The sequence below is a fragment of the Cyprinus carpio genome, chromosome B2, assembly GCF_018340385.1.
Source record: "Cyprinus carpio isolate SPL01 chromosome B2, ASM1834038v1, whole genome shotgun sequence".
NCBI classification, from domain to species: Eukaryota; Metazoa; Chordata; class Actinopteri; order Cypriniformes; family Cyprinidae; genus Cyprinus; species Cyprinus carpio.
The window spans coordinates 19,646,760-19,673,188 of NC_056598.1; the positions used below are offsets into that span (position 1 = coordinate 19,646,760).

Below are 26,429 nucleotides of genomic sequence, written 5' to 3' on the forward strand. Positions count from 1 at the left end.
AACTCCCTGTCCCGCCGTGGATGATGTCAAGGCTCAAGGTAGAGAATTGCTTGCATATTGTACAATAAACTTCTTGGGTTTGGAAAGCATGCATAGGATTATAAATCATCTGATTCGGTTGTGTGTTGTCTCATAAGTAGTAGAAGAGAATTTTTATTATGTTTTAAGGGTATACAAGAGGGGGGGGGAAGAGGAGGGGGTATAACACGCTCATGGACCTCGGCTCACCAACCCTCCACCGAGTTCTTTACCACTACAACCAGCGCTACGAGAGCTTTGGAGAGTTTACTTGGCGCTGTGAAGATGAACTGGGGCCCAGGTTTGTAAGATGATTCTCTGATGAAGCTGTGTTATAAAACCTAGCAGCTCTTTAAGACTATAATGGAATTTCATTAGTAACCAAATTGGAACGTTCTGTACACGCAGAAATTCTGTTCAGTCCCAAATAGTTTCAAATTGCACTCCACACTGCAGACTTGACTTGCAGATGATTTTTTTTCTTTTTTTTTTCAATTAAATTGCATGAATGGTTAAATGTGTTTATTATTCACTAATTATATTAACTGTTGTTGTTGTTGTTGTTGTTGTTGTTTTTAATAAACTATATAGTTTCAAATTAAGTATATTTATAATGAACACTTCACCCATTTTCGATGCAATCTTGGATTTATTTTTTCATTGCGTTTGACATTATGGGACAGTGCCTTGGAATGCATGTGGGAATGTTAAGGGGACACATTAATTTTTATTGATTGCAATTAAACCCGATATCTTTTTTACAAGCTTTTGTATGCTTTTTTTATGTTTTTCATTGCTCCCTAAATTACATAGTAAACACAGATTATTCTATTACTGATCTTAACGTCAGACATGTGATTATGTTATTTGTGCTAATTAGGTTTAAATTGAATGCAATCAAACTGATTACAGTACGTTTAAATGGATCACTAAAGCATCACGCTGACCACAAAACAGGGTGGTAATCTTTATACACCCTCCAAAATAAACCAAAGACAAATAAGGTCTGGATTTTCAAATTGCACTGAAACGCTTTCTAAACACAGCCATGTGTTGGATATAAAACTAGAACGCTTCCTCGCTGATGCACAGTAGAGGCAGGTGAATTTAATTATGGCCATTTGGACAACCGTACCTGAGGCCTCAGTTCAGATTGAAAGGTTGTATTTAATTGTATCCATGTTGCAAGGTTTTCCTTTCTTGTTCCTGAGTTACTGCATTAAAACACACTTGTATCAAATACTATCCCACCCAGTGTGACTGATGAGTGGGAACTGCTGTAAGGACTTTAACAGTAGGTGCTTTCAAACCAAGATCATGGATGCATGGTAGTTTAATCAGATTCAGGCCTATGTTTTCTGAGATATTTTCTCAGTCATACCCAAGGAGTCAAGGTTTGGCTAGTTAGCATGCTTTAGTTCCCTATCTGTCGGTCACTACGAGTTATGTCGAACGACATATGGGGTCTCACTTGGGAGGCCAATCATCTCTGAGTTTAAGAGAAAACGCCAATGAAAATTGGCTAGTGGATTTAACATACCTGAGCCACTCCCCGTGCCTACGGGTATAAATAGGCGACAGGTGCATCCACTCATTCAGATTTTTGCTTCGGAGCCGAGTAGTTGATGGGATATCACTACAAAGCCGTTTCATCTTTGTGTTGTGGAGAGCTGTTCCTGGTCGGCGTGACGGCGCACTACAGCGCGGTGTCCCTGCAGCAGTGATTCCCCTGGGCGCTTCGGCTAAGAGAGCAGTTCCTAAAAGAGCAAATCACGGACGATTCGCGTCTTTTTCAAGATGCCGTTTCGTCCGTGTCCTTCTGGATGCGGTCGTTTCCTGTCCGCGGTTGACGGTCACGAGCGTTGTCTGCAGTGCCTGGGCGTCCAACACGCTGAGGCAGCGCTCGTGGATGACTCATGCGTCTATTGTGGGCGTATGAGCATGGCATCGCTGCGATCGCGTCTCTCACTCCTCAAGGGGAGTGCAGCAGACCCCTCGTCCGCTCGTCTCCCTCTTCCATCCTCACCACCCTCGATGGCGGGGCAGCCAGGGGGTACGTGGACATTCCCCAGGTGGAGAGAGCGGTTTGCGGTGCACCTGTGCCCACAAAACGCCGCCACTTGGAGGAATCGTCCGCATCTCCCGTCCAAGGCCTGTAAGCTGTCGGCGGCTCTGGCTGCCAAGGCTTACAGTGCTGCGGGCCAGGCTGCCTCTGCCCTGCATGCCATGGCTATCCTGCAGGTACATCAAGCCAAGGCGCTAAAAGCAATGCACGAGGGTGGTACCGACCCGAGGTTGTTGAGGTAGATGCGCACACGGCGCGACTGACTTCGCCTTACGGGGCGACGAAAGTCACACGGCGCGGGTCCCTCGGGAAGGCGATGTCCACGTTAGTGGTCCAGGAGCGCCATCTCTGGCTAAACCTGGCCGAGATGAGAGAGACGTCGACAAAGCTCGCTTTCTTGATGCTCCCATCTCCCAGGCAGGCCTGTTCGGCGACACTGTCGAGGACTTTGCCCAGCAGTTCTCAGCAGTGCAAAAGCAGACTGAGGCCATCCAACACATCTTGCCCCCGACGTGATCCTCCGGTTGCCACCATTCCGTCGCGGGCAGCGCCTCAGCCTGCTCGTCGCCGTGGGCGCCCCCCCTGCGTCCTCCACCCCAGCTCCGCCCCGTGCTGAGAGTTCTTCGAGGCCGGCGCGTAGAGCCCCCCGCGCAGGAGAAGCGGGGCGCCCCCCGTGTCACTCCCGGCTGCGAAGTCCTCGAAGACGACTAAGCGGCCCTGACACGGGCAACTCGGAGATGTGGGAGACTGCTCTTCAGGAGTTGGCGGAAACAGCGCCACTCCTTCCCCCGGAGGAGGGCCGGGTGGAGAATCTTCAGTTTACGTTTCTTTCTGTTCCGCCGCTGGTCCAACGGCCGGCGGCACCCACTTTTTCAATAAAAGAGCAATTTCCCTCTCCTCCGAGTTGCAAGGCTCGTGGGTTGACGATGAGCGACGCACTGCCTCCTCATTCTCACCCACGACGCCCCCCCTTCGCCAGCGGTCAAGAGGTCGCGGTTCGGAGACGCAACGCCTCTCCACGCGTCTCTGGCCAGTTCCTCCGGGAACACGGGGAGTGTGGCTGTGATGACTCGGAACGCGATGCTTTCTGGGCCATCCGACACAGCTCCCCATCGCTGCAACACCGCTGCGGGTATGTCGACTGTCCCTTTGGTGCCACTTGTACGGAGTTTGGGAGCGTGGCTTGCGCTGCCCAACCCGTCACGCTGGCTCATTCGGACGGTCCGACTCGGTTACGCGATTCAGTTCGCCCGGCGACCTCCCAAGTTCAATGGCATGCTCGAGACTTCGGTGCTGGGGCGCGACATGCAACGGGCAGGCAGCTTCAGGGTCCTGGACAGGACCTCGACTGCTTTGGCACATCAACTGTCTGGAGTTGCTGGCAGTGCATCTAGCTTTACGGCGGTTTCGGCCGCTGTTGCTGGACAAGCACGTGTTGGTCCGCACGGACAACACTGCGGCTGTTTAGTACACTCAACCGACAGGGCGGTCTACGATCACGTCGCATGTCTCAACTCGCCCGCCATCTCCTCCTCTGGAGTCAGACGCGGCTCAAGTCGCTGCGCGCTATCCACATCCCAGGGGAGCTCAATCGTGCAGCCGATGCGCTCTCACGACAGCTCACTTTCCCTGGGGAATGGCGACTCCATCCCCAGACGGTCCAGCTGATCTGGAGTCGATTCGGGGAAGCCCAGGTCCCAGAGATCTGTTTGCTTCCCACGAGTCCTCCCACTGCCAGCTGTACTATTCCCTGTCCCAGGCCCCCCTGGGCACGGATGCACTGGCACACAGCTGGCCTCGGGCTCTACGCAAGTATGCGTTTCCCCAGTGAGCCTGCTCGCACAGACACTGTGCAAGGTCAGGGAGGACGAGGAACAGGTCCTGTTGGTTGCGCCTTACTGGCCCACCCCGGACCTGGTTTTCGGAACTCATGCTCCTCGTGACAGCCCCTCCCTGGCGCATCCCCCTGAGGAGGGACCTCCTCTCTCAGGGGCTGGGCACCATTTGGCACCCGCGTCCAGATCTCTGGAACCTCCACGTGTGGCTTCTGGATGGGACGCGGCAGACCTAAGTGATCTGCCACCGGCGGTGGTAGACACTATCACTCAGGCTAGAGCCCCCTCTACGAGGCAGGCCTATGCTCTGAAGTGGAGTCTGTTCACGAATTGGTGTTCTTCTCACCGAGAAGACCCCCGGAGATGAGTGGCCTCCTCCTATGCGCTGGCGCACGGCGCCTCTCTGGCAGACATCTGTCGAGCTGCGGGCTGGGCGACACCTAACACCTTTGTGAGGTTTTACAACCTTCGTGTAGATCCGTTTTCTTCCCGTGTGTTGGGTAACAGGTAATTGGCGGGAAGGACTGGCTCGGTGTCACGCTTGCTGCGCCATTCCCCCTAACACGGGGATGCGAGCGCCTTTCTTCTCCCAGTAGAGTTCCCCGGTTGGTGTACCCTGGTCGAGCATCCTCCAGCACCCTCGGCGGTCAGACTTGGCGGAGCAGTCTGGCGCCAAGCCCAGTACTGGTGTTAGCATGCCCGGAGTTCCGGTCGGCCCCTGTACTGGGCTAGGTGTCCATATGGCTTGATTCCCTACGGGTAATCCCATATGTGTATTCTTCCACGGTAAGGTTTCCCTCTTGGTAAACCCGTGTCTTCCCTTGACAGACCCGCTCTGTCAGTCTCTTCTGGCAGCTGTTCCATCCCTACTCCAAGGTAGGACCTGCCTCAGAGACCCATTCCATATGTAGTACTGCCCCCTGGGTCAGTCCATATCAGTATCTCCACATGTCCCCTCCCTACGGGTAGGATGTGGTCTCCGTAGCGACCTTTTCCCTAAGGCTCGCTTCCCCATCGTTCTGCCAAGCTGAAAGAACAAATAGGGAAGATTTGAAGCAATCTTTCACTGAAGGTTGAAATCCCTTCCAAAAACTTTTTGTGGACGGAACAGCAGCATGGCCTTCTCCAGCAGCGATGTACTCACCCTTTTGGTCCCCTTCGGTACCAAGGTCAGTGAATTTGCGCTGGGGCTTTGGGAAGGTCACGACCTTAAGCGTAGCTTTTGTGACACGCTGCGAGCTTGTCGACAATTGCAGCGCCACAGGGTTGTGACAGTGTTCAGGTTGTGGCGTTTTCCATAGGACCCCATATGTCGTTCGACATAACTCGTAGTGACCGACAGATAGGGAACGTCTCAGTTACATACTTAACCCTCGTTCCCTGAAAGAGGGAATGGAGACGTTATGTCCCCATGCCATAGCATTGAACTATTTACTGTTGCCGGGACATGTTCTCGGCTCCTCAGCGTAAAACCTGAATGAGTGGATGCACCTGTCGCCTATTTATACCCGTAGGCACGGGGAGTGGCTCAGGTATGTTAAATCCACTAGCCAATTTTCATTGGCGTTTTCTCTTAAACTCAGAGATGATTGGCCTCCCAAGTGAGACCCCATATGTCGTTCGACATAACGTCTCCGTTCCCTCCATCAGGGAACGAGGGTTACGTACGTAACCGAGACGTTACCTGCTACACTCAAAAAAAAAACTTGTCACTTGGCTGGTGTATATACAGTAGTCAACATTTGAAGTGGATCAAAACCTTTCATCAAAGTTGTCCTAAAACCAAAGCAATACCCATTCTTGTCTTAGGACAACCTTGATGAACTTTATTGATCCACACACACACACACACCATGTACATACATATTTATTTATTTATCTATCTATCCATCTATCTGTCTGTCTGTCTGTCTGTGTGTCTGAGAATGTGCCTTAACTGTACCATATGGGAGTAAAAAGTATTTTTATCCTTTATGCTTTATATCCTGAAGAAATCATTATTAATATTATTAAGCAACATTTATTGCAAATATTTTAATCACTCAGTCAGTAAAAGAATGATAGAATAAATAAATAAAAGTGCAATTAAGTGTATACTATATGTATATAATGTCATATTTCAGGTCACTTTTCATTTTACATAAATGCATTTCACTCAGTATTTATTTCTATTCACTTTTTTATGCTTATATTTATTAATTGCAACATTTTATGATATATTCAGTTTCATTATATATTGATGTTCATGTTGTCTGCTACATTTCTTAATTTTTAATTTAATGTGTATTTTATCTTTACATTTATTGATTTATTTATGCTTGCTAGCTATTATTACAGTTAATGCATGTAATACATTTATTTCAAAATCTTTTTTTTTTAATTCTATCAAATCTCTCCATACCTTTGAAGTTACTTAGCTCAGTTATTTTTTTAAATACATTTTAAATAGATTTTATATATACATATATATATATATATATATATATATATATATATATATATATATATAGATAGATAGATAGATAGATAGATAGATAAAGTATTTATTATTAACATTTCTTTAAGGAGGACCTTATGAGTGCTAAAGGGTAAAAGGTTTGTTGATCCCTTGTTGAGTCAAGTGATGTCATTAATACTGTCATTGTCCATCAGTGTGATTTGAGAACTGAGTTGAAATATTAACAGGTTAATTAGTACCCCCTAAAGCTGTCTTCTATGACAAATGCATTGAAATAAACCCAAAACAACATCCATTCATAATTAATTCATCCAGATATTTGCACAATGAAGGGTGCGTGTGATCATGCCCCTATGATCGACCCAGTTCCATGAAATATTGCGTAAGTTTTTAGACTTCAGATAAGCTGTTCTAGTGGAGGTCTGGGGAGATGGGCCATTATCTCCCCAGCATCTGTCTTCCAAACAACTTGTATGCGTCATCCAATCTCATTGCGTCCATACAGCATTTTTTCAGCATAGGATAGGATGGAAATATAAACAAAGAGAATTTGTTTCTGTCTAATACAAAAGTTCACCGGCGTTTCCTCATCTGCAGCATTGCAATTTCCATGAACTAGTCATAATACAAGATAATTGTAATTAAACTGCCCCCCCTCAGCATATAAACCAGTTCAGACTTGGAACAAAATAGATTTTCAAAAAAGACCATTCTCTGGGTTTTCTTTCTTTTTGAGATATCAAGACAGAATTTCTTCTGACTCATTCTTAATTGGTTGGCCTATTGGTTGGACTGACACACGCTTTAATTGGTGGAATTCGGTGTGTTCATTTTAAAGTTCTTTCGCTGTTTTCGTTGGCCATTGATGCTGTACAGTTACTATAGGGAACCGCGTTGAGTCATAAGGCCATTCCAAATGGATGTCATGGAAGCGGGTAGGTGTGCTACTCTGGATGTCGGTGGAATGCAGCTGATTGTTTCCTCCCAGTGCAAGAGATTTCGGAACGCGAGAGTGAGAGAGAGGCACTGGCAGAGCCCAAGAGATTGAAAACGTACCTTGGAAATAAGAGGCCATTTTCCACTTCCATACATGCTGGGATTTATGGTGACAACCGTTGCTATTTGGAGACCAAAACGGACTTTCTTGAAAAATTAAAGGATAACAAACCACAGGGTTTTGTTTTAAGCAAATAAACATCCAAATTCCTACAACCACTGAAATGTGGCAAGATATTAAAAACATAAATACACTCAAAAGAATTATACAGCAGATGGGAATATTTTTCATTTAATATGCGAGTGATTTCTGACATCATTAAAATTCCATTAATATACCTTGTGAATTAATTGGAGGCCAAAGTAAATAATGAATTTATACTTTGTTGCATGGAACCTCAATAAATTGCAAATGCACTCAAACTAGACATTGTGCGTTCAGTTGAATCAGTTTAAGCCACATTTTAATCGTAAACACACTTAAAAATGCACTTAGCTACCCCCAAAGCCTGGTTGGTCCACACAGATTTGGTTTTTGGTATTTATGTGGTAGAGTGTTGAGCTTCTGGTTTGGCAGGGGTTTGAAGTGAAGCTATGACTTAGGAATGAGGCGCTCTTTCCGTACTCTTGGTATCACATTTCAGCTTCTTGTCTTTTGCGAAGGTTATTGGCTCTTCATTGCATTCGCACATACTCATATAAACGCCCCTCTCAAGTCACCATCGCTAATAGAATTCACAGGTACTTAACCTTAGCTGCCGCTCACTTAATCGGTCCTGTGTTACCTCAGAAGCTTCTTGACGGGAAAATTTCTTTTTCAAGGCTTTGCCATTACAGTTTGATATAAAAACACCACAGGCTTGATTTATGGTTTAAACTCCTCTGTCCAGATTTTGAAGAGCGTCATTTAAGGGGTGCAGACAGAAGACCTGTGTTTTAGCTGAATATGGCCATCGCCTGCCGTTTATATTTGTTATATTGGAGTCTCCCATCAATCTTTCAGTCTCATGCTCTGGAGCTTGTGAGGTGGGCATTTTCAGAATGGATAAACGGAATGGAATGCTCAATGTTTAAACCATCGGAGGGAAAAAAAATTCAAACCAGTGTCAAGAGCATTGCGTAATAGCAATATTATAAAAACTATGTAGTATGAGTATCACAATGGATGTTAGCAGAAAACACTAACTTGAATCACTTACACAGCGAAGCTGATTTGTTGAATAAAGTAATTTGATAGTACAGAATTATAATATAATATATATGTATATATAAGTGCTGTCAAACGATTAATCACGATTAATTGCATCCAAAATAAAAGTTTTTGTTTACATAATATATGTCTGTGTAGTGTGTATGTTTATTGTGTATATATAAATACGCGCATGCATATATATATTTCAGAAAAATATGTTTATATATTAAATATATTTATTTATATATAATACAAATTATATGATTATAAATATATACATGCAAATGCATGTAAATATTTTCAAAATATATGCTGTATGTGTGTGTATTTATATATACATAATAAATATACACAGCACACACACATATATATATTTTTTTTTGCTGAATATAAGGTTCTTTGTATTTTTACAACTATTTTATTATTTCAGTTTTTTCTATTATACTTATTTTCTTTCTTTCTCTTTCTTTTTCTTTCTTTCTTTCTTTCTTTCTTTCTTTCTTTCTTTCTTTCTTTCTTTCTTTCTTTCTTTCTTTCTTTCTTTCTTTCTTTCTTTCTTTCTTTCAAAATAATTTTGCATAGTTGCTTGAAATTCATTCCATATGCATTTAACCCAGACAGTCTGTAATATATAAACATTAACACACATTACTAACCAAGTATCGTCTTTGTGTCTGCTACTGCAGGAAAGCAGGATTGATCCTGTCTCAGCTGGAAGAACTCAGCGGTTGGTGCCGGGGTCTCCTCCAGGAACCAAAAATTGGCTTGCGCAGAGCATCCCTCAAGTATCTGTCTTGTCGTTATACAGATACCAAAGCATTCGGGCTCAGCTGGGTGAATCTCGGCCAAGACTTACGTAAGGCCTGTGAAGATCAGATGCTCTCCGTTATGTACAATGATTATGGAGAACCCAAGGAACTTTAAATCGACTTAGACAACAAGAGGACCAGTCAGGGGCCGTACCTCAACACAGCCTCCCCTTTAGGGCTTCTCTCTAGAGAATCTACTCCAACAGTTTTAACATTAATTGGTCAGTTAATGATGAAGAGGAAAATATTTTGTGAAAACATGAGCAGCCCATCCTGATTTTTCAAATAGCATTCAAGTGATGTGTTTCTGGGCTTGCACTTAAAAAATGTACAGTGTACACTCAAAGGAAAGTTGCATTAAAGTGTCATTTAGACCTAGTGGTGTATTTTGTCAAATAGTGCATACACCAGCTTGTATAGGTAGGACTTTTTCACACGAACTAAAACTGTATCTTCTTAATGTGCTGAAAATGTTTGTCTCTGTAGTGCATATAGATATGGAAAGAGCTATCACAAATGTAAATGTTAATTAACTATTAAACACATTACTAATGTGCTGAATGTAGTATTCAAAATAAGGTATGAGAGGACAAGAAACTGTACAGGAGTTTTTTAAAGTATAAACAGTATTATGAAAATAACCATTTTAAAGTTGTGTACAACATGTCTTGTTTTTGTTTTATTTCCTATTCCAAATAAAATTGCCCAAATTAATTCAATGATTATTTAATTGTGCAACTGATATTTGAACAAAAGTAATAAGGGCTGCACAGTTTTTTAAAGTTGCAATGAAACAGGAGTACAACAACAGGTCCTTTCTTAATGTATCATGACATATATCTGAGTGAAGCAAATTATCGGGGGTGGGGGGTGATGCAAGGCGAGGACATGTCTCTGTCCATCAGTTGTTGATTGGTTGGAGGCAGATTGTAAAGTTGATTGAAAAAGGGGGTGGGACCTATATGATTGGCCAGCATAAAACAGCAGAAAGAAGTCTGTGATTTCACTAGGAGATTTTGACATTTTAAGAATTTTTTAAACATTTACAATAATTTAACAATTAATTAAAAATTTATATTTGCTTTATTCATAGGATTCCATATTGTAATTTCACTCTACATCTTTCACCTTTTGATGTTTAGAACAGCTTATCTGAAATCTTGTCATTGATATTTAAATGTTTTTTGAATTCTACTGAGCACAATTATAGACATCAACTCTTTTAAACCCACCAAACTTGTGTGTATTTATACTTTATTGATATGACAGTGATCCTACACTTTAACAGACAGAAGAGCATACAAAAATAGTATCATATATTTCCATTACAATCGCTATAAATGATCTCTTTTCCCAAAGCACACATGCATTTCACAGGTTTTGCATGTACACGTAGAGGGTATAAAATAAGGATAAGGAGAAGAAAAAAAATCTTGAAATCTTGAACTGACAGTCTGAGATAAGCAATTGTTTATATACCTGTATTAATGACATATAGGTGGAAATAATATTGAGAATGTGGCTCACAACAAGCAAGAGTTAATTGTATAAAATATTCATAAAAATCAGCTACACTTGAAACATTTCTGTGTGTGTGTGTGTGTGTGTGTGTGATGGTGTACGTAAATGCTTGTGGGCTAAAATATGGGTCATATCTACATCTACATCTATGTTAGAGATCTTGAAAATATATTAGGTATTATTTCATAGATTAGTGTTGAAGAGGATTGTTTTTATGCACTTCTATGGTTTGAATTACTGCCTTTGATCAGCCTCGCTCTCATGTGGAGTGAGAAACATTCAGGTTATTGTTTGACATTTTCTTTTCAAGCCAATCTGAGAGCTGTCCACGCTCTCCGCTTCGCTATCATTCACAGCGCTCCTGGCTCCTTTCCCTTGGCTGTGCCCTTGTTCTCTTCGGCTTCGGGGTCACGGCAAGTGCACTCATCGTGATCGCAGTCCACCCCGAATTGAATGACCTGTCAATCAATCGGACACGCTTTTACAAACAACGTCCAAAAAACATTGGGCCACAAACATCTGATACGGTATGTGGGAGCCACCCGCACTCTTTGAACGGGAGATCAAAGTGTGGTTTGGATAATTCGGCTAGAAATACTTTAAGACATCGCAGTAGATCAAAACAATGAGCATTGCCTTTTTCCAGATGTATGATCGATATCAACTGTTGACCAAATTACTCGCATATAATGATGAAATATGTCAAAACTTAGAGAACAGCCTGTTTGGGTGTTTGTTTTAAGTCATAAGGATTGGGTTTTTTACACTAGAAGGATTGCTAGGATCGATTAGGACAGGATGGTCATGTTCAGTCCTGAAGGGAACTGAGAGAAAAAGAGAGAAAGCCTGACTGTGAGCAGATGAGTAAAGGAGGTGAACACATGTTAAGAATCAACAGGAGGAGGTTCTCGTCCAGGATTCGTGCCATCACCACAGGTTGCAAAATAAACCCAAATTCCCAGCTAAGCGGCCTACTGCAGGAAAAGTAAACATGAAGCTACAGCGTAAGCTCTGATTTCACCTGATGTTTACAGGATGCAATTGTCTAACTGCGGGACATTTGAGAGTATCCACTCATTTATGTTGCAATTCTTTGGAAGACGGAAGTCCAGCTTCGGTTTTATGCTAAATAATCACGATTGATGCTTTAAAAGAAAAAATCCAAATGTTTGCTTTCAAATCACCTGCAGTTTTATCTGTGCATATAATTCTGTTTCCTGTGCATGTGGCAGGTATTTGGATGCTAGAAAAGGAGCCACAGGGGATGAGGGATGAGAGGAATGTGTGCTTTATTGTCCAAACTTCTCTCTGGCTCGCTTCCTAGACGCTCTTAAACCAGACTGCCCCACCAACGTACTCGGACTTTTCCATGGTCTGCGTAAACAGAAGCATGGCAGCTCTGCCGGACCTACAGTGGCAGGATGCTGTTCCTCACGGTTTATTTCACTTTCTCAGACCCTGCTTGTTTTACAGTTGCCCGTGACCACTGACACCTGGCCCTCTGCTAATAAAAGCTGCTCTATCCAGTCATTTATTTATGACAGACACTTCCCCCCCGAGCTTATTCTCTCTTTGGAAGCGCCTAATGATGTGGGCGACGTTCATGGAAAGGGTTGACAATGTGGCGGCAATATGTGAGACAGAGATTGGCGCTGTGACAGAGGAATGAGACAGCAATGTAGGATGAATGAGGATGAGAGGAACAGCCTTTAGCATACCTTTCTAGAAGAGAGAGTGGATGGACAGCAGTCTCCCCCGTCATACTGGCAGTACGCTCGGTTGTTAATAGTGTCGCACCAACCATCTCCTCCAAATGGCTACAGAATAAAAGAGTCGAAAAACGCATTTTAAAGAAAAACAGAAGACATCTGGTTGAGTAACACGTATTGAGTAACACATAATGTATTTTTGCTTGTACTATTAAAACATTTTTCATGGTAATACATTTAAAATTAGGAATGCACAATATACTGGTTCCATATCAATTATCAGATTATATAAAATTATCAGTATTGGATTAAAGGATATTTAACTGTGTTTCCCTTTTTTTTTTTGTAACACTTTATAATACGATGTCATTTTTTTACTATTGGTTATAACTATATTAGTTATGAAATAACATTAATAATAATAATAATAAAAATACTTCTAAAGCATTTATTATTCTTAGTTAATGTTATTTCCGACTTTCACTAATACAGTATTAAAATAAAAACTTGCATATGTTGATATTATTTAATGGACCTCCACTAACATGATTTAGCAATGAACAATAGTATTTTTATTTATTAACCTTAACAAAGATTTACAAATGCTGTAACAAATGTATTGCTCATTGTTAGTTAATAATAGTTAGTGCATTATTGTTAGTTAATAATTAATGGGACCTTATTGTAAATTGTTACCATAATTTAATGATACTTTTAAATTTAATCAAATGAATATACATTTTTTATTATGGCCTAAATTTAATATGCCTGAATTAACTTTTTTTCCCTCTCAAAATAGACCAAATAGAATACAATTTTAATGTCATTTTTAGTTGTCAGCCATAATGTTAAAATAATAATAAATAATAATAATAATAATAATAACAAAATGTTAATAATAACAACAAATAATGTAATTTCTAATATAATAATCTAATTTCATACATTAATCTAAGAATGACTAATAGTTTTAAAATAAATATTATTATAGGCAAACTGTAGCTCTCTATATGCAGAAACAGTTTATTATACATCCAAACAATCTGAACTCACTGAACTAGTAAATGTGCCATTAAAGTCCTTTAAAGGTTCAAGCATGCGTTACTTAATTTTATTATGTACAATCAACAGTTTTCTCTGAACATGAGGCCGATTCTGAGAGGAAAGAATCTCAGAGGAAAGAAATGTATGAATCATGCCGAAAGGGATTTCTGTTATACCTTATAGTAGGTGGCATTTCCAATTTATTCCTTTCAAATAAAATAAAGCAGCATCTGGTATTCCAGACAAAACTTCCTAACTTTCTCGTACTTCCTTCCGATGCCATTACTTCACCTGTGTGAGAGCATGGCTACCTGTTTTGCAATGCCCAAGGGAGCGAAATCCAACCTTTTTGAGTGGACTACAATTATCAAATTTAATATGCATAAACACTTTAAATGTGTCATAATGCCTTCCTAAAGGATTTTACTTAACCTAAAGGATCTGATGCCAATAACAAGAAAACGAAAGCCGTCTGCCAAAGATACTTTTGGCTCTCTTGCGCATGTGGAATCCTTTCAAAGAGTCCAGCTTCTACCTGATTCCACATCCCTGTGCAAGAGCAGCTGGCAAGGAGACCACTGTAGAATTTATCCATGCTAAACCTACACCCAATCCAAAATGTTTTTCCTGCCGTGCTCTCATTCTCCAAGTCATAAGCAATATCATTTTTCATTCTTCAGTTTTAAGCTTGTGTATATATCGTTTATTTCTTTATTCTTGTTCTCCATCTGTTTTATCACCTTAAGCACATTGCCAATTTATTGGCAATAACAATTTTAAACCAATCCTACCACTTTGTGTTTCAATTAACGTGTTACATACTGCAAGTTAAATATCTGAATCTAAAACACATGCATTATTAACATTGTTTTAGAAAAGGCTGGAAAAAGAAAAATGACCTAATGCCTAAACTAAAGAGTCGTGTAACAGTAAATGGGAAGGATGTGTGGAATGCATCTGCTCTGGCCAGCAGAGGAAAACTGCCAGTGAATGTTAAACAACGTTGTAGTCAAACATCTGAAGCACTACACAAAATCATCTGACCCGGACCTCATGTATATCTGGCTCAAGACAAAACAATAGTCAAGAAAAGTCAAAATCTGACCAAAACAATGGACAATATAACATAATATTTAAACATTTAAATCACATGCTTATTTTCTTCACAGTTAATCATGATAAATTATTACATTAAATTGGCAGCCCAAAAACTTGCTAATTTTGTCTGTTTTGGCTCAATAGATTTATTCTAAGCATAAGGAGCTACAGTTAAATTTGTTAGGTGTTTTCCTCAGTCTTTTGATTCAAAGACACCAGCATTTATGATTATGTATTTTTTTTTTTGACAAAATAAGAATAAAATAAAATCGAATGAATCTATTGAATCATAGTTTCAATAGAATTAATACTAACAGTGAAACTATACCCTTCCATATGCAGAACCATATGTAACCTAAACTGACAGAACGAGTAAAATAATATATATATATATATATATATATATATATATATAGATACTGTATATATATATATTTTTTATAGCTGCAGTGAAATTTGTTAGTTGATTTCATCGATGTGGCGATTCAAAGAAGCCAACATTATTAATTTCAGGTTTATTTATTTATTTATTTATTTATTTATTTATTTATTTATTTATTTATTTATTTATTTATTTTTGCATTTATTTTCAATTTATTAAGACAATATATGATTTCAAGATCTAGTCTACATTTTCTTTAGTTGTCAGTAGTAAAATGAATATATAAATGTAAAATAATAAAATAAAGAATAGATTAATAGAATTAATACTAACTAGCCAAACTATAGCATTCCATATGCAGGACTATATATATATATATATTCATAATTAGCTGCAGTGCAGTTCACTAGGTGTTTTCATCAATGTTTCAACACCTAATAGGAAAGACACCATGACCTTACTGTATTCCAATGATAAATATAAATGCCTCTTCAGATTGCCTACTCCTCGGTGTCAGTTCAATCTGTCCACTTTGAGGTATCCATCCTAAAACTAATTTTCCTGGCCTCCTCTCAAAGAGGGGTTTCAGTAGGCAACCCTGCTATGTTTTTGGGCCGTATCCAAAGCTTGATTTAGATTACATGAATTTATTGAAAACGAAACCCTCTATGAGTCACTTTAAAAATATGTATTTTTTAAAAACACAATTAACCCCCTAGCAACAGTTTCTGTAATGTGCGTTTGCAATCTGAGATACTGGAGAATGACAAACTGAAATCTTATCTAAAGCAAACAATGAAGATATCTTTTACCTTATACAGTACATTAAATCCTTAAACATAAAATCCCTAAATGCAAGGGAGGACACACTCCATAGGTTGCCTGAAAGACCACATCTAATGCTAAGCGAAAGATAGAATAAACAAAACCTCCATGGCAACATGGTGTTTTAAATGTTTTCATTGTTTTGATTGTTTTTGTTAGTGATGTTATTTCTGTTAACTAAAGTATGCGCCCCTTGATTGGCTCTCTGCAGAGGTCCCAAAAGACTACTAATTGTGTTCCCCTCCATTTCATTTCTAATGTAAACTTTTCCTTTTTGTCTTTAAATGAAAGCTGAACATGCTGAAAAACACATTTTAGGTAACACATCACAACAGTGAAAGGCCGGATGAAGTGTTTCCAGGTTTTTTGGTGTTTTTGTCTTGTCAACTCTTTCCATAATGTTAAGATGAAGAAACCCAGTGCATGCCCTGAGAGGAATCAGATGACCATTCTTCTAACCATATTTGCAGCAAGGAATGTGAACAGTGGTTCTTCATAAACCTGTGGCATCATCTGTAAGGTTTTCTCAAATGAAGCCACACAAAAAGGGGAAAAAGTTGACTCAAAAACTGGTTCGAAGCAGTCAAGTAAATTGTACTTGATAATAGGCAGAAAAAAAAAAAAAACACGCCATATTAGTCCAAAGCTCAGAAGATTATAACAGTTTCAACAGTCTGACCAATACATGGACAACTATAATACCTGAAGAAAGCTTCCAGCTTTCTTATTCATCTGGAGGAAAAAAACTCCAGAACCAAGTGTTGCAAAAGCAGACTTAAAGTCTACTTATGTTTGGCCTTGGTGGTACAAAATAAAATATTAATAATGACACATAAACTAAAGCATAACCTGAGCTGACCTCTTCACTTATCATCAGCCTGTAATGGGAAAGACTTTCTGGATGTGATGCAGAGCAACTGGAACATGTGCTGTGGTATAATTTATACAGAGTCTCCGATTTAAAGCAACTATTTTGCTAGGTAACAAATGAGGGCAAGAGGAGACGAGAGGGTCTGGCAGATATCAGGGGTATTTGAATATCATAAAACATCCCTCTAAAGGAATGGTGAGTTCCAAGGTAGAATGAATAGTTCATAAAACCTGTCTGCTCCACTCTGAAATTATATTAAAAATTATAAAAATATCCACTGATATCCATGGGGGTAAAAACTTGGATATGCAACTGATGATAAAACTAGATAAATAGATAAAATGTATTATTTTTAAATATATATAAATATACATTTTAGGTTAAGCATTATGATAAGAGTTATAAAATATTAATAACAATAAAATTTGGGAAATAAAACAAAATTATAATATCATATATAAATGTGTATATTAGTGCTGTCAAACGATTAATTGCAATTAATCACATCCAAAATAAAACTTTTTGTTTATATATGTATGTGTACTGTGTATATTTATTATGTAAATATTTTTTTAAAATATACTGTATATGTGTGTATTTATATATACATAATAAATGTACACAGTACACACACATATATTATGTAAACAAAAACTTCTATTTTGGATGTGATTAATCGCGATTAATCATTTGACAGCACTAAATAAAATGTAGTTTGTACATTAAAATGTATCAGAACATATACAAGATTAGAATATATTATATATATTTTATATTATATAAATTTTATTTATCTTTTACATAAGATTTTTTTATATATAAATCTTAAACAATTTATTCAAGTCACACACATTTGAATGGCACACCATACTAAACACCGCTCCACCCTTTCGCCTTCAAGATACGTCCCTTGACATCACTGGCAGAGCTAAAATCCAGAGAGAATTACAATAAACAGTCATCCATTATTTTCCAAAACACTCGACTGTTCATTTCAACACTCTTTCCGATTCCAGACTTCACACGACTCTGCCGCGTTACTTCTGTTGACTTTTAGCGAAGCCTGGTATGTTACTTTCGTCACATATCATTTGTGATTATTTTACAACTGGTTTAATGCATCCATCAGTTACATAACATCCTTTAAATTTCCTCTGTCTAACTGACCTGCGCACACACCGATAAGATCATTCATTTGCTTTGGCACCCCAGAACTACAATTGTCGACAAAGTCTGATGAGTTAGTGCTCAGGGTGAATTTAAACAGGATTCTGTGAATTGCGGGAAGGACTCTAGAGGAACAGATACCGGAATAATATGGTTTATGATCCACATTTTACAGTGGCAATGATATTTTCATTCGGTTTTATTTTTGCGATAAAAGGAGTACCGGTGAGAATCAATCTGTCAGCATGGTGTGGGAAGATGTGGCACGCAGTCCATCAACCATCGCGCTAAATGTTTCTCTTGGCCATGGGAGATGTTAAAGATGTCTCCATATGAGAGCGGATTGTGTCGGAAATCCCTGATAACAAAATGCTTCATTACTGACGTAAATGTAAACTTGGGAATGTCTAAACCATGTACAGACAAAATAAAAATAGAAAACTGAATGACTTTATTTCTTGACCCTTTGGACTGGGTTCATCCAGATTTGAATTCCTGCGGGCGCAAATAGCTTCAAAGTCACTCTTGAGACATATTATGTGCTACTACCCCGACCTATTATGATGTATTTATACATGCTTTTAAAAAATGTTTCAATGGATCACAGATTTGATTTGCAAGTTCCATTTTGGTCAAACGGCCTAGTTAATAGACGAACATAGAGTTCTGACTACAGAGACAGTGAAGAGCAAAACAGGTTTCCCCATCTGCACATGAAGCTCCATGACACAATAACTGGCACGTAAAACTAAAAAATCAACACGTTCATTATTTATCACTGATTATGGTGCTCCCTGATCCTCCTGGACCACCTCAATGCTCTGCTGGTGGTTATCTGTCAAACTGCTCTTTTCTCTTCTAGATCTGACAGGAGGCAGATGTGAACTCTTGCCGTTGGTTTTATATCTCAAATACTGCTGGTGTACACATCAGAATTGGAAATACAATTCTTCTATCTTTTATGCATCCTGATATTCTTCCAAACCCATATGCTGTTGTTATTTTTTATTAATATTTTCTAATCAGTGGCACTCTAAAGTAGATTTTTATTATTACTTTTTTTTTCTTTAAAAAGATGTAGCACAGCTTTGTATGGGGAGTAGAACAAAATCTAATTTGTTATTCACTTAAATGCTCAATGTTCTTACATTTTTTTTTTTTAACTGATCAATTTAATACGTTCTTGCAGAATAAAAGTATTTTCCAACATTTTGGATGTGATTAATTGTGATTAATCGTTTGACAGCACTAAATAAAATGTAGTTTGTACATGTTCCTGTATGATTTTTTGTCTCATATTTATATCATATGATAAACTATATCACACGAGCAGTGAGAGCAATCAAATGAGTACCGTTTGTCCCAAATGTGTTTTTACACAACAGTTTAGTAAATAAGATGTTAAACCAAGATGTTATTGCCAAGATGTTAAGATGTTATTACCAAGATGTTAAACTTGTGTTATATTTTAAACACAAAAAATATGTATGTCTGTTTTTGCTCAGTTTAACCAACAAAAATATTACTTATAAAGCCACAGCAGAATTGTTGTGTGTCTCCGAGCAACACAACGGTGTTTCTGAATGAATCCATGTTTTGAATGAATCAGGTGAACCAATGATTCAAAGGCCCATTTATAAAGTTTACCGGTTATTGAACTCCATCTTAAAAATGCAGTTTGAACGAATCAAATGAATGAATGACTCATAAAGAATTTTACCGCCACCTGCTGGCAGTTTTAGTTTCTTCAGGCGCCTCACGTTTTTGCAGTTGAAAGTTGAAAAAAACAAAACAAAGCAACTCTGAGCAGAAAAGCGTCCAACGTCATTCGCATTTTTTTTTTTTTACCGTTGCTTAGAGAGTCCGGAGACTGCAATGATGGAGGAGATACTTTTGGTGTCTGTCGCGGATTACTCGGAGCAATATTTTGTAAGGTTTTTGCTAATATGACAGTTTACTTAACAGCAAAAACAATAATTAATATATAAAATATTTGAATATTGTTCAAGAAATGTATCCAAGTATCCACACTTCATTAATTTGAATGACATACTGTACTAAACACCTCTCCACCCTTTCACATTTTTAAGATATATCCATCTCCTGACATCACTAATGGAGCTAAAATCCAGACAGAAATACAATAAACACTCAACTCTTAATTTCAACACTATTTTCACTTCTATGCTTCATATGTTTATCATGTAACTTCAGAAACCTTGAAATACAGTGATCAAATCTTTTGGACTACTTTTAGGGTGCTTGTATTGTTTGTCTTTTTTAATCTTTTTTTTAATGTTTTTGGTCAACATAAACCACTGTGGTATGGAAAAGAGCGGCATGAACTGGTAAGATACTGAATAAATACTGAAAATCAGAAAAGCATATAGTTTTGTAACGACATGAGGGTGACAGAATGAGATAGAATTTAGAAAAAAAAATCGAGAATAATTTCGATCTTGCATAAAATCACATTAGCTGTGAGGGACTCTTTTGACTCTTGTATGATGTACTTCATCTCTAACCAGAAAGAAATCACATCATATAATTAGCACTCACCTCACAGGACTGAATGCAGTGGATCTGTGCTGGATTTGGATGCCACTTCAACATGCCAGTACAGACAATACTCTTTCAAAGGAAGAGAAATAGAGGAACACAAGAGGGAAGGGGAAGGAGAGATTCATTTACTGCATTGTAATGATGACATCATTAAACAAAAAACTGACTTCTTACTATTGATTAAGTTCTTGTAACAAATCTTCTTAAGAGGAAATCTGAAAATGGGGTTTCTATTTATTTCTATTTTATTTAGACTTTTCCAGAAATCTAATAATATCTAACTTAATTTTAAAAGACAAAAAGGAGACATGGTGCCTAAACATAATACTGCAAATTAATATCCAATAACTATGACATATAATAAGGGTTACTTTTTTCCCTCCTGTCCTTTCAAATTGAACAAATATTTAACTGATTTGACATTTTCTCAGAATTGGAAAGCTGACCTGTTTCTAAAGCAGAATTTCTGGAAAGAAACTTGCTTATCTCTTATTCATCTCCCTCCTACTGTGACCTTTCCTCCATCATTCTTACCCAATCTGCAATACTTTGGACAACATTCCTGGAAAGCAGGCTGTTCTTAGGGGTGCTGATGTATCATTATAAACAATGGGAGTCTGACACCTTGAGAGGCGTCATGCTTGACGTGTGGCATTTTAAGCGTCTCTTATAAAAACATCACACTGTAATCATTACTCTCACAAGCTGATATGTCAGTGAGAGACAGAATCAACACTTTCGCAGAGAGGTGAGTTGAACCTGGTTTTGGAGCAAGAATCAAGGAAACCCAATCCAACTTATCACTCTGATGTGCCAGTAATGCGATTCCAATTTTGCATCCAAAATATTCAGTCTGGAAGCTCCTCTGCCTAGAGCCAAATAAGGTCCCCCCAAACAAATATCAGAAAAGTGAGCGCTTTTACATTTGACGGATGTCAAACACACCTCATGTCATGATGTGTGATACAGGGGAAAAAGACATTTCATTTCGGTGTAAGAAAATCACTTCAAGGGGCATTTTTGAGGGTCAGTCTTGACTACATTTACAAGACAACTTGCAAAAACCTTTTGTGTGTGGGTTGAATTAATGGACAAGGACAACCTGGTCCCTTAAAAATACATTTATCTTTTATTATCATATCAGCTCTTACATCATAACAATAATGACAAGTAAGATCTTTATATAAGAACAATACAATAACAATTTATAATGTTCAATCTGATAATACTAGTGGTCACACTTTATCTTAAGGCCTAATTATCACTATTAACAAACCATTAACTACTTTTGCCTCAATAAACTTCTAATTTGCTGCTCATTAATAGTTATAAGGTAGTTGTTAAGTGTACTGTAAGTATTGGGCAGGATTAGGGTTGTATAGAATATGTGATTTATTAGTACTAATATGCACTAGCACTAAAAATATAACAGCCAATATGTTAATAATAGGCATGCTAATAAGCAACTAGTTATTAGTGAGAATTGCTCCCTATACTAAAGTGTTACCATATTGCAAAATAATGTATATTGTTATTTTAATGCATTATAAACTAACAAGTAACATTTTTACAGCATTTATTTATTAATGTTAAATGTATAACTATTTTATTTAGAAATGGAGTTAAAAATAATAATAAAGATTATCCAGAGTATTATATTGATAATGATAATATAATTAATAACAAGGAAGATGTGGTTAACGGATTTAATCATTTTTTTGTAAATGTGGGACCTGATCTGGTGAAAACAATAAATGATCCGGAAACGACAAAAGGGGTGGATAATTTCCAGGATAGAAATTCAAGCTCTATTTTTCTTAGAGCAATAGATCGAGAGGAGATAATAAACATTGTAAGAATGTGTAAAAGTAAATCCTCTGTGGATTATAATAATATTGATATGATTATAATTAAAAATGTTATTGAAGAGATTGTGGAGTCATTAACTTATAATTTTTGATTTGCCTTTTCAATCTGGTAAATTTCCACATAAAATGAAAATTGTAAAAATAATACCAATATATAAAAATGGAGACAGACACTACTTTACAAACTACAGGCCGGTTTCTATACTCCCCCAGTTCTCTAAAGTCCTTGAAAAACTTTATACAAAAAGACTTGATAATTTTATTGAAACACATAACCTTCTAGCTGAAAATCAGTATGGATTTCGGACAAATAGATCAACATCCTTAGCACTAATGGAATTAATGGAGGAAATTACAAATGGTATAGATAAAAAGAAACATGTAGTAGGAATTTTTATAGACTTAAATAAAGCATTTGATACAATAAATCATAATATTTTATTACAAAAATTAGAAAGGTACGGCATTAGAGGGGTTGGGTTGGAATGGGTGCATAAAGAGATAGGCAACAGCTTCTGGAAGTGATAACAATAGAAATGCATAAATTAAAACAGTGGTTTGATGTAAATAAATTGTCATTAAATATAAGTAAAACAAAGATTATGTTATTTGGAAGCTATAAAATAAACCAAGTGGAATTGAAAATTGATAATGTAAATATAGAAAGAGTATATGAAATTAAGTTTCTCTGTATAATTTTAGACCACAAGATATGTTGGAAACCACAAATAAAGTATGTTAAAGCAAAATTGGCAAAGACTATAGCAATTCTTAATAAAGTAAGATATATTTTGGATAAGAAATCAATGCATATTCTTTACAATACATTTATATTACCATATTTAAATTATGGTGTGGAAAGCTGGGATAATAACTACAAAACCAATTTACAATTGATAAGTATATTACAAAAGAGAGCAATTAGAATTATTAATAACGTAGGATATCTGGAACAGACAAATGGATTATTTTTACAGTCTAATATACTGAAGTTCATTGAGTTTGTTAAATTTAAAACTGCACAAATTATGTTTAAAGCAAGAAATAGGTTACTTCCGGGAAAATAGCAAAAAATATTTCTGGAAAGGCAGGGTGGGTACAACTTTTTCAAAAAGATTAATATAAGAACATCTTTATTAAAAAGTATTTGTATTTCTGTTTGTGGGGTGCGGTTGTGGAATGGTTTGGAGTAGGGGTTAAAGCACTGTATAAATATGAAGCAATTTATATCAATGTATAAAACACTTTATTAAAAGAATATGTGTATGGATAGGGTGATTGTTGTGAAGGTTAAAATGTTGACTGTGTTAGGTGATTATAGAAGGTGGTGTTTTGGAGTAAATATTTTGGTTGGTGTTTAGTAATTATGAATTAGTTAAATTGGTAGAAATATATAAAAGAAAAGGGACGGATGTATTAAAGAAAAAAGACTGGAACGTTTGAAAGTGCATAGGGGGTGGGAAAAAGAATAAGCTATTGCTTCATCCCACTCCTTTTCAGACATTTTGTATTGTATAACAACTCTTGGAAAAGAGGTTTCTGTGGATAAACAACAATTTGTTGTGTTATATATTTTGTTTTAAATTGTGTGTTTTGTTCGAAAAAAATAAATAAATAAATAAAAATAATATAATAATATATATATATATATATATATATATTATATTATATATATAATATATATATATATATATATATATATATATAATATATATATATATAATGCATTTATATTTTATAATATTTATAAATAACTAGAATGTATAAATAATTCATGTTCATTCCTACTGAATACAACTTAATTTTTTTTTTTTTTTTTTTTTTTTTTTTTTTTTTTTTTTTTTTTTGGTACTTTTTTTTTTTTTTTTTTTTTTTTTTTTTTTGGTATTTTAGTGTTTTTTAATATTGTGCTATATATTAGGTTATGGTAGATGTAGATGAGTTTTTTTTTCTTCATTGGGTGAAACAAATTTAGCATTACATCACTTTGCTCACCAGTGGATCATCAGCAGAAAATGAATACATTCTAATTAATAAATGATGTAAAAATAATGTTGTTTATTAGTTCATGATATCCAATGCATTTCTAATAGTTTAGTAGTAAATACTGAAAAAAATGGACTTGGAGTTTGGTTAAAGCAATAGAACAGTCAATGATATCAAATAACAATTTGTGGCAAACTGGCTCCACAACCTCACCTGAACCTTGCTGGGAAGCATCCAGTGCTCTACTGTATCAGCGCTGGAGCCATTGGCTAACACCACAGGGTCACTCAAGGCCACAATGCAGGTTGGGTAACAGACTGCACCTGCCATGACACAAAGAAAGCTTTGCTTTAACCATCATTTGCATCTGTTGAATTTATTCATGTGAGCACATGAATAGCCAAGCTCCGGACTAGTCATCCATAGTTGAACAGCTTGGCAGGTTGGCACTCAAAAGTATCCTACTGCATGCAACTGACTGTGGTCTTGCGGCCCAGGTACAGTACAGTATGTCTAGACCTCTTATTAGGAAGAATACATGCAGTGGCATAAATATACAGCCAAATAAAACAAAATAGTAAGATGCATATATGTTCAGACAATGATTGAGACAATAATCATTGCTTTGTTAGAAATCGATTGTCTAGTTAATTCCATATTTGAAATGGGCAACTTTTATCTCATAACCAGTAAATTGTCTTGTCAGTTTAAATCCTCACCCACGTCAAAGCCCTCCTCACAGCTGTATTCCACTAGGTTAAGGTCAAGAGGAGGCTGGCACGGTCCATCTATCTTCTTACACATAGTAAAGTCCTCAGTCCATTTGCCATCTTTGGTGCATCGAATGCTGGACTGCAGGGAAAAATGCAGATTAGTGTTTAATAACTGCAGAGTTTAGGAATAAACAGATAGAGTTGGCCTAAAAAGTGCTACAATACCCTTTCTGTTGGATCGGGACACCGTAGGGTGCAGATACTATCAAAATCCAAATTGTTGGTGCAGGTGTACATGCCCTCAAACATCAGCGGGAGAGGAGAGCATGTGACAGGTGAACAGCTGCCCTCTTGCCACATCCCACCCTCCAAACACTCCAACCTCAGAAACTTCCTGAGAAAAACAAGTCATTAGCATGAAGAAGGGGTAAAACAGTTTTACGCACATACCTACAGTATAATACCTGTACAAAGTCGTTACTTTTGCTGCGTTTCAAAATCTAGTAAACTGACTCACTAAGGCCTACACGACTGGATTTTTTTAATGTTGTCAAAACTAACTCTAACCTATCCGTTAGAATAACTGCAATTTATATATATATATATATATATATATATATATATATATATGAATATGAATATGAATATGAATATGAATATGAATATGAATATATTTATTTTCACCAGATGTCGGTAACAACCCAAGTAATCCAATACATACAAAGAAAAAAATAAAAATAAAATAAAATAAATAAGTTCAGAAATTAAGTTATGTGTAGTAAAATTGAATGACCCAGGGAAAAAGTATTTAACACGCTTACTGAAATTTATTCATTAATACTTTGTACAAAAGCCTTTATTGGTAATGACAGCTTCAAGACGCCTCCTGTATGGAGAAACTAGTGGCATGCATTGCTCAGGTGTGATTTTGGCCCATTCTTCCACACAGTCTTCAAATCCTGAAGGATCTGTGGGCCTCTATGAACTCTTTATTTCTTTCCATAGATTTTCTATTGGATTCAAGTCAGGTGATTGGCTGGGCCATTCTACCAGCTTTATTTTATTTTTCTTCTGAAACCAATTGAGACTTTCCTTGGCTGTGTCTGGGATCATTGTCTTGCTGAAATGTCCACCCTTGTTTCATCTTCATCATCCTGGTAGATGGTAGCAGATTTTTATCAAGAATGTCTCTGTACATTATTCCATTCATCCTTCCTTCAGTTATATGAATTTTGCCAGTGCCACACCATGATGTTTTTGGGGTGATGTGCAGTGCCATTTGACCTCCAGACATGGTGTGTATTATGGCA

General features: G+C 37.5%; 2 protein-coding genes across 2 annotated transcripts in view; one reads left to right on the plus strand and one right to left on the minus strand.

Moving 5' to 3' along the window:
• Positions 1-136, plus strand: part of LOC109056344 (astrotactin-1-like) — a 228,090-nt gene extending 227,954 nt beyond the window's left edge. Inside the window, exon 21 of the mRNA XM_042719157.1 lies at positions 1-136. This exon is cut by the window's left edge and continues 63 nt beyond it. Within this exon, the coding sequence (XP_042575091.1) occupies positions 1-136 (136 nt within the window).
• A 10,479-nt stretch (positions 137-10,615) lies between these two features.
• LOC109107409 (pappalysin-2-like) overlaps positions 10,616-26,429 on the minus strand; it is a 66,525-nt gene continuing 50,711 nt past the window's right edge. The window contains 6 exon segments of the mRNA XM_042718542.1: positions 10,616-11,352; positions 12,613-12,711; positions 20,550-20,621; positions 24,620-24,729; positions 25,126-25,258; positions 25,345-25,513. Coding sequence (XP_042574476.1) covers positions 11,245-11,352; positions 12,613-12,711; positions 20,550-20,621; positions 24,620-24,729; positions 25,126-25,258; positions 25,345-25,513 — 691 coding nt within the window. The 3' untranslated portion in view covers positions 10,616-11,244.